Source organism: Mirounga leonina, unplaced genomic scaffold (genome assembly GCF_011800145.1).
Source record: "Mirounga leonina isolate KUSES-001 unplaced genomic scaffold, KU_Mleo_1.0 Mir_447, whole genome shotgun sequence".
NCBI lineage: Eukaryota > Metazoa > Chordata > Mammalia > Carnivora > Phocidae > Mirounga > Mirounga leonina.
The window spans coordinates 3,194,001-3,207,465 of NW_023270757.1; the positions used below are offsets into that span (position 1 = coordinate 3,194,001).

General features: G+C 39.5%; 1 protein-coding gene across 4 annotated transcripts in view; it reads right to left on the minus strand.

Annotated features, from left to right (window-relative positions):
• SH3GL2 (SH3 domain containing GRB2 like 2, endophilin A1) overlaps positions 1–13,465 on the minus strand; it is a 217,486-nt gene that overhangs the window by 50,201 nt on the left and 153,820 nt on the right. The window contains exon 2 of one of the 4 annotated variants that reach the window (XM_034987937.1): positions 6,994–7,164. The exons of 2 other annotated variants lie outside the window; for them this stretch is intronic. In XM_034987937.1, the coding sequence (XP_034843828.1) occupies positions 6,994–7,164 (171 nt within the window). Of the gene's footprint in view, positions 1–6,993; positions 8,098–13,465 lie in introns of those variants that run through there. One more of the 4 variants, XM_034987940.1, reaches the window with a different exon arrangement.

The following is a 13,465-nucleotide window of genomic DNA, read 5'->3' on the forward strand; positions in this document are numbered from 1 at the left end:
AAGACACAGCGAAAGAGGGAACACAAATGGGGAGTGGGAGAGGGAGAAGCAGACTCCCTGCCGAGCAGGGAGCCCGATGTGGGACTCGATCCAGGGACTCCAGGATCATGACCTGAGCCGAAGGCAGTCGCTTAACCAACTGAGCCACCCAGGCGCCCTTCCTTTTTTTTTTTTTTTAACATATAATGTATTATTTGTTTCAGAAGTACAGGTCTGTGATTCAATAGTCTTACACAATTCACAGCGCTCACCATAGCACATACCCTCCCCAATGTCTATCACCCAGCCACCCTATCCCTCCCACCCCACCCCCCACTCCAGCAACCCTTAGTTTGTTTCCTGAGATTAAGAATTCCTCATATCAGTGAGGTCATATGATTCTTTATTGTATTCCTCACAACAGGTACTTGGTTAAGATTTGTGGAATTGAACTACAATGTCCTTTTGTAAATATTAATGTTAGGTTGACAAAGAAAACATAAAGTGAGGTAAATAAGACCTCACTCTAGGATGGTCTTTGAAAAGGCACAACTTTCCAAAAAAGAAAAAAAAAAATAAGACAATCAAGTCACGTTTTAAATTAAAAGTCTTAATTCTGAGTCTGCAGTAGCGTTGTCTCATGCTATTTTTCTCCATATACCAAGTAAGAAAAATGTCAAAGGGAACCAGTAGCAAGAGACAGCTTAAATAAATGACCACTGTTCACAGCCCAGAGGATGCTGCACTGCTTTCCAACAATGACTCATCCTCCCCCACATTAACTGGCACCTCTGGGAAAAAGACACTCCCTCCTCTAATTCCAGCTCTGATTTTTCCCTGCATTGCATTTCATTTACTAAACATTGAAGACCCCACTACCCTGTTTCCAACTGCCTTTATAGAGGTCTCCTTGAAAATGACATCAGTGAAATTCAGTAGACTAGATATGAAATTCATTCATGCAAAGTGATTTACCTCCTACTTTCTGTTTTTTGTTTAGCTCTGTCTCTTATTATACATCATACAAGGCTAGGTCTCCTTACCATCCACCAAATGTGCTGTATTTATTCCCTCTGTCTAAGGCCTATTTCCTTTTTCTATTTTTTAAATCCTACTGATTATCTAACATGATCACCCAGATCTCACCTTCTAGATCATCCCAACTGCCCCCCCTTTGCTGGAAGTTATTAGATTTCATTTGCATTCTTAGTGCATCATCTGTTGGATTACCTGGAATTAGCCACTTCATGAATAAAATTGCTGAGATATTTGCTCATCTGAATTTTAAGATGCTAAAGGCAGGAATCATATCTCATACTTCTTTGTTTAAAAATGTCTAAGGCTGCAGTACCTACTAACATAGTGCTTGAAAAGTAGACATTCAATTATCAGGTGAAAAAATGATCTCAATGAATTATTCTAAGGCCAAAAATCATACATAAATTAAAGGAAGACCTTTAACTATGAGTTAGCACTGGTTTTGTATCTCTTTCTCAGAGTTTAATCTTTCCCTGAAGTGTAATATCTTTTGCTCTATCAGTAACAGGCAAAAAATTAGAAAATTCAACAATCTATGATGTATATTTTATTTATAGCCAAGGTTAAAGAAAATTCTCTCTTCATTATAACCGTTTGACATTTACCCACCAAATTACTTTTAGAACAATTATAATTAGTATTAATAATATATATTCTTCCCATTAATCCTGACTCTAAATATATATGTATTTTAGTTTACATGCATATCCACATATATGTGTATAAACACACACACAGGCAAACATATTTATATGTATGTGTATACATACATATATATAACCCCACACATGAAAGTAAATATAATGCTTTTCCCAAGTGTTTTTTAAAAAAATCAAAAATAATTCATGAAGTGCTACATAATGTGTTTACTCATATTAAAATAGAATACTTTAACAATCCATACGTTAATCATACCTAGTTTGTTCACAGCAAAAAGAACTGTATTCATACACTATCCTGCCCATCTGCACTATGAATCAATCCACAAAATTATTTATACGTAAAATGAAACCTCATTGACAAGTAAGTCATTGAAAGCCACATGAATTAAGATTTCAGAACAAATTGGATTTGGAGTCAAGAGACATGAATTTGGCCCTGACAATGACATCCAACAGCTGTGTGAAAGAGAAGATGCGTAACTTCTTAGTGCCTCAATTTCTTCACCTAAGAAATGAAAAACAACATCATCCAACACTGGATTTTTTAAATAATTAAATTGGAATGTACATATAAAGAGCACATTATAAACTAACAAAAGCCATTATTAAAATAAGGGTTTATTATGTCTTAACAAGTGGTCTTACTCACATGAAAGGCAAAATTTTAAGTTGGTTTCTTATATTTGGTCAAAAAAATACTAAGTAATTTAAATGCATTAAAGAACAACATTACTTAATGCACAAGTTCTTTAAAAAGAAGTTATGGTAACTACCTCTATGGAACACAGTACTGTTTTCCCAGTACTTGCAGAAAGGCATTACCTATGATAATAAATAAAAGAAGCCCATATTCTAATTCTCCACGAAAGTTCTTTAATCATTATTTATTAATAAGGTACCAAAAATTAAATATTCTAATACTTGATGACATATCAAATACTTGATGACATATCAAATATTCAGAAGGAAATAGGACAGTCAAAATTACAGCAGTGCTTTCTTGGTATTTGTCTAAAAAAAGTAGATCTTGTTTTTCCAGATGGTGGTATTCCCATATTTGAAATGCAGGGTAGATTCATTTCATGGAATATAAGTTTCACACCAGTTTTTCTCAGCTGTCATTAAATTGGAATGCTTAAATGCCATGATGTTTTGAAAGTGAATTTCAAAAATATATATATTTATTTTTTCCCAACCAGAAACTTCCGATTTTCTTAGAGAATGATTAAAGGCATTTTTATCTATCTAAATTGGGCTAATTCTACTTCTTACTCTCAAGTAGAATTTGTATATTAAAGAGTGGAAAGTGGAAAGTTTCTTTTTACATGATATAAAAACTTGTGATTTCCCCTAACCCCTAAGAATTCAATAGGATAACAACTGATTTTAAGTATCTGGAGCTAAAAACTTTAAAATGAGCTTGGGTGGGCTAAGCACTTCACCCTTTTCCCAGCTTCCAATCTTCCCCTTTCTTCTGGTCAAATACTATATAGAAAATACAGTAACTGATTTACATCATGTTATAATTATTTCTGGTGTGATTCACTAAGATTAAAAGTAGTAACTTTATAAGCCCTATTTCCCCAAAGTGAGAATTTCTCATTGACTATGTAGCTAATTACTTATGTACCCAACTCAAAGGGGATTGGTAGGACCGATTACTGAAGTATCATGCAGAACTTCAGTCCCTCCCCAGAAAGACAGTTTATACTATCACCTGTAGTTTCATTTGCAAATGATCCTATTTTTATCTTCTAGAAAATTTTTTTAAAGATTTTATTTATTTATTTGACAGAGAGATACACAGAGAGAGAGGGAACACAAGCAGGGGGAGTGGGAGAGGGAGAAGCAGGCTTCCCGCGGAGCGGGGAGCCCGATGTGGGGCTCGATCCCAGGACCCTGGGATCACGACCTGAGCTGAAGGTGGACGCTTAACGACTGAGCCACCCAGGCACCCCTCTTCTAGAAAACTTTTTTTAAAAGTATGAAAAATGTACAAAATAAAAGACAACCAGCATTTCTCTATTTTTCAACTTCCCAAATCAGCTAGCTCCTTATCAGATAAAGGATCATTTAGGAGAGGGGGGCTCAGGAGAGGGAGAGAATACTTCCATAAAGTTTCCCATCTCTGACAATAGAAAAAAAATTATACATTTTCATAGTCCACTGCAATAAGTCACTGAAATTGAACAAGATATAAAAGGACAATGTGTGCTAAAAATAGACTCTATACTTGGGGCCAGAATTATGTCATGTAGTATTTTTAAAATTCTATTTAAAGTTCAGCCATAAATTCTCTTGAAAGAAAAACAGAACTCACAAAGGGAAATAAAAGGTACCAATAATTCATTCGAGGTTTCAGTCCTGGTTAATGAATGACTTAGAACCTAATATCTGATGACTCAGTTGATAAGGCAAGATGGAGTAGCCCTAGGCTTTCACTTGTTAAGAGAAACTGCTGGAAAGCCATTTTCTGTTTTGTGAAATGAAACCCCAAACTCACTGAGCCTCTGTTTCCTCATTCACAAATGGGGTGGGCACAGGGTGTGCTCAGATAACCAGGAGAGTTCTAAGACCCCTTACAATTAAAAATTTGATGTCTTTTCCGTGATGGTTAATTTGAGGTATCAATTTCACTAAACTATAGTACTGTTTTTCAGTCAAACAATAATCTAGGTATTGCTGTGAAGATAATCTATGGATGTGGTTAACATCCACAATCAGTTGACTTTAAGTAAAGGACACTAACCTTGCTGATGTAGGTGAGCCTTATCCAATCAACTGAAAGGTCTTTAGAACAAAACTGAGGTTACCTTGAGAAAGAAGAAATTCTGCCTACATATCTCATTGGTTCTTTTTTCTCTGGAGAACACTAATAGACACAATTCCTACCTGCCACGGTGCTACTTATAGTAGACCAAAGGTAGGTAATAAATCAGGAAAAGGAAGAAAAGAGAAAATACCATGCAAAGTGTTTGAAAAGAATATGCTATGGTATCCAACACCCCCCCAAAAAAAATCAGGGTTATTTTGATGCAAATCTCCTTCTGATAAAAATAAAAACAAATCATTTTTACATTAATTCATCAAATGGAATGAATGCAACAAACTCAGTTCGAATGCCTACTATGTACCAGGGATTTTGCTGGCCCCGGAGTTTCCCTATGCAAACAAGACATGGCACGTCTCTGGAAACTTACAGTCTGGTGAGATATATGGATATATATAAACAAACCATTTCAATATAATGGGGTAAGTACATTTTTTTTTTTTAAAGTAGAATACCGGGGCACCTGGGTGGCTCAGTCAGTTGAGCATTTGACTCTTGGTTTCGGCTCAGGTTGTGATTTCATGGGTGGTAGAATCAAGCCCTGTGTTGGGCTCTGTGCTCAGCGGCGAGTCTGCTTGAGATTCCCTCTGCCCCACCGCCCCCCGCTTGCGGTCTCTCTCTCTCCGAAATAAATAAATCTTTAAAAAAAAAAAAGTAGACTATAATCAGAGTCTAGGATAGACAATTTGGCCTTAGCTGGATATGAAGACAAGACTGGGGAAATCTTCTGACAGCTGATCCTGGAGCTAATTCTCAAACGGGTATAAGTGGGACAGAAGAGTAGACATGGAAAACAGAAGAGGCTTTCTCCTGTAGAAGTTACCATGTGACAAAAAGCAAACAAGCAAAAACACAGTATTTGCAGGAAAGTACAAATATTTCAGTGCCGTGAGATATCAGAATATAAAGCAGGGAATGACAAAAACTAAAGCTGTAGGATGAAGGAGAGATCCAGTGGTGGTGGGCCTTCTGGGCCACACCAAAGACCTTAGTTTTGTTCTGAGTGTTGGTGAATTTATGTAGCTGTGCAAGCATCACTACAATGCGGTTTTAAATAGTTCTATCACCCCATGTGCACATTTTCAGTCAATGCTCACTGCCACCCTTAGGTGGCAGTAACCACTGATCTGTTTTTCATCTCCATAACTTTACCTTTTTTAGAAATGTCATATAAATGGAATCATACAACAGGTAATTTTAAATACCTGGCTTCTTTCACTTAGCACAGGCATTTGAGATTCAATGTTGTTACCTGTATCGGTAGTTCAGTTCCTTTTTATAGCTGAGTAGTACTCCACTGCATGGTTATACCACAGTTTGTTTATCCATTCTCCTGCTGATGAACATTGAGTTGCTTCAGTTTGGGGTTATTATGAATAGTGCTATTAATATTTGCATACATGTCTGTGTGGATATATTTTCTCATTTCTTTTGAGTAGAAACCTAGGAGGGGAACCACTGGGTCTAGTGGTAAACGTACATTTAACTTTTTAATAAACAGCCAATACATATTCCAAAGTGACTTACTATAAGACCTTAGCTCACCGATGATGGAAAGCCATTAGCAGCTTTTAAGCTGAGCAATGACATAGCTAAATTAATTTTTAAATCATTAGATTACAAAGTGAAGACTGACTTGGGAAAAAAAGGAGATTGGAGACAAAGACACCAGTCAGAATTCTACTACAATCCTACAATCTTCCAGGTGGAAGATGATGGCTTGAACCAAGAACTCTGGGAGTAAGGATGGACTCAGTAAATATTTACGGCATAAAGTAATCAAGACTTTGTGACTAATTTGATATAAGAGAGAAGCAGAGAACTCTAGGATGACTCTTAGGTCTCAGACTTTGGCAAATGGATGGATCAACACAAATGAAGAGAACTCAGGTATAGATTCACTGGGTTTGAACCAAATAAAATATGTCCAGCAGGCAATTCGATATATGAGTCTGAATCTGTAGGGAGAGGTCAGGACAAGAGAGAGATATGTGGAGTCAGCATTTTATATTTGATTTGTAAAAGTAGGAGATGAGCAGATGAGATTGCTCAGGTAGAACATGCACCAGCAAGCAGTTATAGGTCAAGAAGGGAACCCTGAGCATCACCAATAATTAAGGGCTAGCAGGGGGAGAAACCAACAAAAAAGACCATGAAAAAAAAAAAAGAAGTCAGAAACTAAAGGGAGAATCTGGAAAGAGAAGGATCAAAGAAACTAAGGAATTAGTTTCTCAAATGAGTATAAGCAACCCCGGAGGATGGAAGCAGAGGACAGTGGGGTGGTGGTTAGAACAATCATGCCAAGAGCCACTGGAATTCAAGAGTCTGATAGCTCTATGACCATGCAAACTGCTATTTATGTGATATAGGTTAGCACGATGGGCTCAAAGGCAAAATACATGTGATCGAGAGGATACGAGGAATCAGACAACAGGAACACATCCTCCTAATTTCTTCCATCTCACTTGATGCCTATAAAATTACCATTTGGAAGCAGGGGAAATGCCCATGCAAAGTAGAGTGCCTGACAGTTGTTGAGTCCCAGCTGTGCTTCAGAGCAAGCAGCTCCGAACGTGCTCCATTTTCATCACTATGCTTGGACACATCCCAAGTAGGTACTTCACATCCTCCACACGCCACAGGTAGGTACTTCAGCTTTGAAGAAAGAAATCATCAGGGACAAGCTGCAAGCCAAGGGGGATCTGAAAACCTGGGAGAGATTTCCTACAAGTATTTCACACATCAATATAATCAGCTCTCCATATAGCATTTTATGTCACCAAATGTGGCAGCCAAGCTCTATTCTGAGGTAAATGCTCTTCCCTTTCTAAGCCAAAGGAAGTTAGCACCATGCTCATAACAGCAATAACAAATCATAAGCTTAACCTTAAATAACAATAAGGAAAAGTTATGAAGAGACTTCAGAGATGGTCATGGAAGTGATTCAACGAAGAGATACCAGACTCATGATCTTCTACGGAAAATCACTGACCTGCTGACAAAGGAATTAAACTGGGAACAAAGAATAACCACATAAGACAGAAAGATGGATCCCTATCCGAGATATCAAGTTTGATAATTCACATATGCAGAAATTCCATCATCCAAACCAAAAACCTTAAAAAGCACCTTAGTGACAGGACAGATAGATATAGATTTCATTTATGATCCCCGGCAGAACTTCCTAAATGCTAATCAGCCCATCACCATCTAGGAAGGCTATGCACTGACAGATGCACCAATAGGCTTCTACCCCTGACTTCAAGGTCTGCTGCCTGCACTGCAGCCAACTCTCTGGAGATTCACACCGCGCAGGCTCATGCTGAAGTCAGAAGAGAAGTGGCAGAGGTTCCCGCATCACACACATTCTTGGTCTGCCATTTTACCCACAATCTCTAGTATTATAACTTCCTGTGTCCTCTGCTCCTCCAGGGTACATGTAACAGAAAAGGCAGCTACAATAGCTGGAGCATCTCTTCAGAGTAATGTCACTGCATCCCCCACCATCTAAGAGCTAACTTGATTCCTCTTTCCCAATATGCTTTCCAGGTGTGAAAAGAAGCTACTGACTTGATTGTCCCATTTCCGACTGCCTCAATCCACTATGTACCAATAGTTGTATTTCATACTCTTTTATAAATACATGTATATATGTATATACATACATATATATGTGCTTAAATAGTGCTCTCTCTCTCTCTATATATATATATATGAAGAGAGAGAGAGAGAGAGCACTTGATAAGCAACAGGAAAATACTTGGCTTTTCTACAGGTTTACAGGGGCTCAAAGTTGTGCATTAAATTGGGGACAGGCTCTAAACACTATTCAAGCATTCCAAACACTAATGGCTTCCTTTTCTTTCAAGTTTCAGCCCAGTGCTTTCCAATCATGTGGGAGACTTGCTCTTAAATGAGATGACTGCTTGCAGAGCACTAATAAAAATATGCCAAAAAGTAAAATGGAAAGGCCACAGGCTGCAATATTCTCTTTTTAACTCTGCACAAGCTTACTAATGTGCTAATGTCAGCACCTCCTGGTCAGTAGTAGGTGGTGAGTTCAGGGACTCTTAGAAGCTGTTCTCTCATTTGTTCAAGTTGGACATGAGAGGAAAGGACAGAGGGATATTTAGAAGGGACAGACTTTCAAGAGGCTGGGTACCCGGGGGGAAAGGTGAAGCCAAATGGATACTAAGAAGGGGGCCCAGTGTCTGCTGTTTTGAAGTCTCTTGTCCTTCAGGTCTGGGAGGTAGGAAAAAAAAGAATGAATTAAAATAAAAATTTTAACAGCTTTATTGAGATGTCATTTATATGCTACAATGTTTACTCATTTACAGTATACAATTCAGTGATTTTTAATGTATTTATAGAGTTGTATGATCACCATAATCTAATTTTTTTTAACAGTTTCATTGTTCCAAAAAGAAACCTTGTACCCATTAGCATCACTCCCTGGGCTCCTCCCCCAATTTCATTCGATACCCCACCTCTTGACAAGCATTACTCAAATTTCTGTCTCTGCAGATTTATCTATTTTGGACATTTTACCAAAATTAAATCATCTAGTTATGTAGTCTTTTGTGTCTGGCTTCTTTCACTTAGCACAATGTTTGCAAGGTTCTTCCATGTTGCAGCATGTGTCGTTAGTCCATTCCTTTTTACAGCTGATTAACATTCCACTGTATGGAGGTGTAAAGCTACCTCACAGGGCAGTCATGAAGATCACAGAAGGTAACTAAGGGCTCTGTCCACTGTAAAGTACCTCACCAATGCAAAGGATCTGTGTCATTAACCTACAAGCACCACTTAGAGTACTTCCTTAAGAGTCACAAGGTGACATCACATGGAATTTCATGGACACGGTGACAGCAAGGCAGAGGTTTCCAGAAGGCTTTTACCTAGGACGAACTTGTGGTGGAAAGAAGAAACACAAACACATTCCAAAATACAGCCCAGTTAAAGGTTTGAGGGCCATTACCATATACAGCATTATTCCAGAGGAGGATCTTTAAGAGCAAAATGGTATAGCTGTGGATGCTCGTTACTAGAGTTGAATTTATAATTTACATTTCAGAATGTAATGCTATACTGAGAATGCATTTTTCAGAAGTGACCTCTTCTTGTCAAATCAACTCATTTTACTAAAGTTCTGTGGTTTATTGGTTCATGGAGTTAGCAAGAGTGTAAGTAGGAGAAAAAGAAAGGAAAAGGAACACATTCAGAAGTCTATACAGTATAGCCTGCTTTTTATGGCAAAATGAGGAATTCCAATTATGATTTTGGGTGAAGGCTGGAGGAAAGGGGAGGTCTGGTCACCCATCAGAGGAGAATCACTGCAGGAGTAAACCGGGAGTGTTGAAGGGAACACACTATCTCACGGGTACTTATGTGTGCTAGAGAGTAGGGAGAAGGGCAGGGATGGGAACCCTGAGTAAGTGGGGGCAAGAGGAACAGACGTGTTAGGTTCAGACAGCCAGGCAGGACCACAGACAGGACTGAACCCCAGGTCCTGATTCCCAGACCCAGTAGAACCTGTTTCCCAGGAAAGGGTCCGCTTGGGTTGGCTGTAATCAATAGATGGCAGCAGCATCAGAGGACACTTTAATGGGCAAAAATACTTTAAAACATCGAACTTGTTTTCAATAACTTCATGTGGCTAAAAATTCTTACTAAAATTTTCTTGGTCACAAGACTTTTTAAAAATCAATTCGGTTTTACTGCCCTTCAGTAATAAGTCCGTAACTTCCTTCCTTCGCCTATATGCCTCCTGAATCACCACCACTGGGTCAACTGTTCTCTCCCATGGGAAGAAGTCCAAACCCCTTGGGGCTCCCACAGCCCCTGGGCCTCACTCTACCCAGCACTTGCTAGACTGCATTTCGTATCACTGTCATCGAGTTGAATGCCTCTCCAACCGTTCAGAGTTCTGGGAAGGCAGTGCGATTTCAGTCTTGCTCATCTCTGTTTCGCGGTGCCTAACGCGGCCCTGGTACACAGCTGGTCGGCAACGTAGGAGCAGAGAAGGCAGGGGAAAAGCACACCAACCTCTACACTAATCTGGTCTGCTTTTTTTTTCCTTTAACCTCCTTTTTATATTCAATTCTATTTGCTGATATTCCCCTAAACAATCACTGTAGTTGCCTTGTCTTCTTTCCCCTCTGCCGGCGACAAAGCTTGAAGGCAAAGGTAGATACAGAAAACAGGGTAATTAGCGGTATCTCTGGACACATTCTCTAACAGTACTATCTTAAACGGGGGTTTTTGTTTTGTTTTTACGGTGGCATGACTGTTGACAAATATCTAATGAAAAGCAGCTAGAGAAAGTAGAGTGAGAGCAAGAGTTGACCTACTCAACACCCACTAAAAACAGGGTGATGGGTATTAAGGAGGGCACGTGTTGTGATGGGCGCTGGGTGGTATACACAACTACTGAATCATTGAACACAACATCAAAAACTAATGACGTATTATACAGCGGCTAACTGAACATAATAATAATAAAAAAGATAAACGATAAAGGCAAAAAAATACACAAAACAGAAGGAATCAGACAAAGGCAGCCTTTTATGGGCTTGCTTTCCACCATGGACGCCATGAGAGAATTTGGCTACTTTCTAATATCTGTCATTAATTCATTTGAAAAATACTTGCTGGATGTCTTTTAGGTGTCAGGCACTGAAGATGCAGTGAGGGGGATATGTAAAGGCCCCGAGGAATAGGGGGGTAAGCCTGGCTCTTCCAAGAGGCCGGCAAGAATAAAGGTTAGAGAGGGAAGGAGGAAGCATCCATGAGGAAGCTAGAGATGCCGGCCGGACCCACACCCTGCAGACCCTCTTGGACTAAATGAAGACTTTCTTCCTTGGAGCAATGAGGGCAAAACGTGAGAGGATTTATGATTTTATAACATCATGCTAGATATACTTCACACAAAGTCACTCAGTCACATGAACGCTTGGCATCACAAAGGATGCTGCTTTAGGAAGAGGTCTGATTCCTGGTGTAAGGGCTCTACAACATTTTGCTTTCATCTGCAGGACCACAGAATCGTGACTGTCACAAGTCTGGCGTGCACAAGAGAACATATGGCTTCTCTCTGGAAGAAGTCCTGCATGCATCAAGTCCCAAATTTGCTAATGAAAACATCCTGTTCTCTAAGTAGGCTTAGAAAATAAAACATATTATGTATATATATAGTTGTTGTTCTTTTGTTTGGGTTTTGGTTCCCCTCCCTACACAGCACATGAAACCCCACAGTAGGACTTAATTTTCTGAAACCTAAAAGAAATTTTCCAATGAATTATTTTATAGTTTCCTACAAACTGTATTTCTCTTGAGTGAATTACCACCTACTCTTACATAATATTTCCTAACTTAGAGTATGTATCAGCCTGTCATTTAAAGCTTAGGAGATTATCTTTAGCAAAGCAGAAGGTCTTAGATACCACACGACTGCTGGAAGAGAAAGTTATATTGTGAAGTACAAAAAAAAAAAAAAGAAAGAAAGAAAGAAAGAAAGAAAGAAAGAAATGGAGAGAAAGTATCCTGCTATTTAATTACTATGGTGCATCTTCTCTACTAGTTAAATCCAGGCACCTCTCTTTTATTCTCATAACGAATTAATTCCACTCAAATAGATATGATGAACATGCCTAGATAGAAATTGGGTTTTAAGCACTGCAAGAAACAGGATCCCAAAGAAAAATTGAAAGTCAAAGAGGAAGACTAGTTTCACAGAGAAAGCCAGCACATTATTTCAAACTCCAAAATGTAAACACCCATATAAAAGCCACTTGGCCTTTTAAAAGCTAGCATTTTTTTGCCCTATTTGTTATGGATACTTTTAAATAAATAAAACGTCACAAATATAATCTAAGCTCCTTTTATGCTCTGTGCCCCCCGAGATATTACTGTCCTTCCCAAATGACAGTTTTGTTCTTCTACAGCCCATGTGTCTCTTTGTTTGGAGATCCCCAAAGCAGCTGCTGGGACCCGGATAAAGGAGCAATGGTCCCAGCAAGCAGAGGGGGGGAGTGGGCAGGGGCAGAGAAAGCCAAGGCCAAAGGTGTGTTCTGAGCTGGAGCTTGGCAATGTGGCTTGATCCTGAAGGATCCCTGTGAGAAGCCATGCAGTATTGCTCCCTGGAAGAACCGTAAGGAAGCTCAGGCAGTCATGTGACTCATGTTCCCCTTGGTCAAAGGCTGCCTACAGGTGCTTTAACTGATATGTCACGCAACACACAGGAAAAGCCAAAAATTCCAAGACTGAGAAGAAAGTGCTAGGGCACAAAGGTTGGAGGTGGGATGCTGGACCTGTCCACCCAGGCTAGGCTGAGGGGATGTGAATCTCGGCATACAGAACATATGTATAGGAGCCAGTAACATTTTTAGGAAAGTGGAAAACAGAAATAGTTAGCACTTGAAAGTCAGTGTTACAGGCTGAATATCTGTGTCCCCCCCCCAAATTCATGTTGAAATCCTAGCCCCCCTATGTGGTCAGTATTAGAAGGTGGAGCCTAGGGCGCCTGGGTGGCTCAGTCGTTAAGCATCTGCCTTCGGCTCAGGTCATGATCCCGGGGTCCTGGGATTGAGTCCCACATCGGGCTCCCTGCTCAGCAGGAGGCCTGCTTCTCCCTCTCCCACTCCCCCTGCTTGTGTTCCTGCTCTCACTATCTCTCTCTCTGTCAAATAAATAAATAAAAATCTTTAAAAAAAAAAAAAAAGAAGGTGGGGCCTAGGGGAGGTGATTAGATCATGAGGACAGAGCCCTCATGAAACCGATTGGTGCTCTTATAAAAGAAACACCCGAGAGTTCCTTTGCCCCTTCTACCATCCAGGGACACAGTAAGAATATGAGTTCTATAAACTAGAAAGAAACTCATCAGACACCAAATCTTAGGCTTCCAGCCTCCAGAACTATGAGAAATAAATTTTTGCCATGTATAAGCCACCCAGTCTAT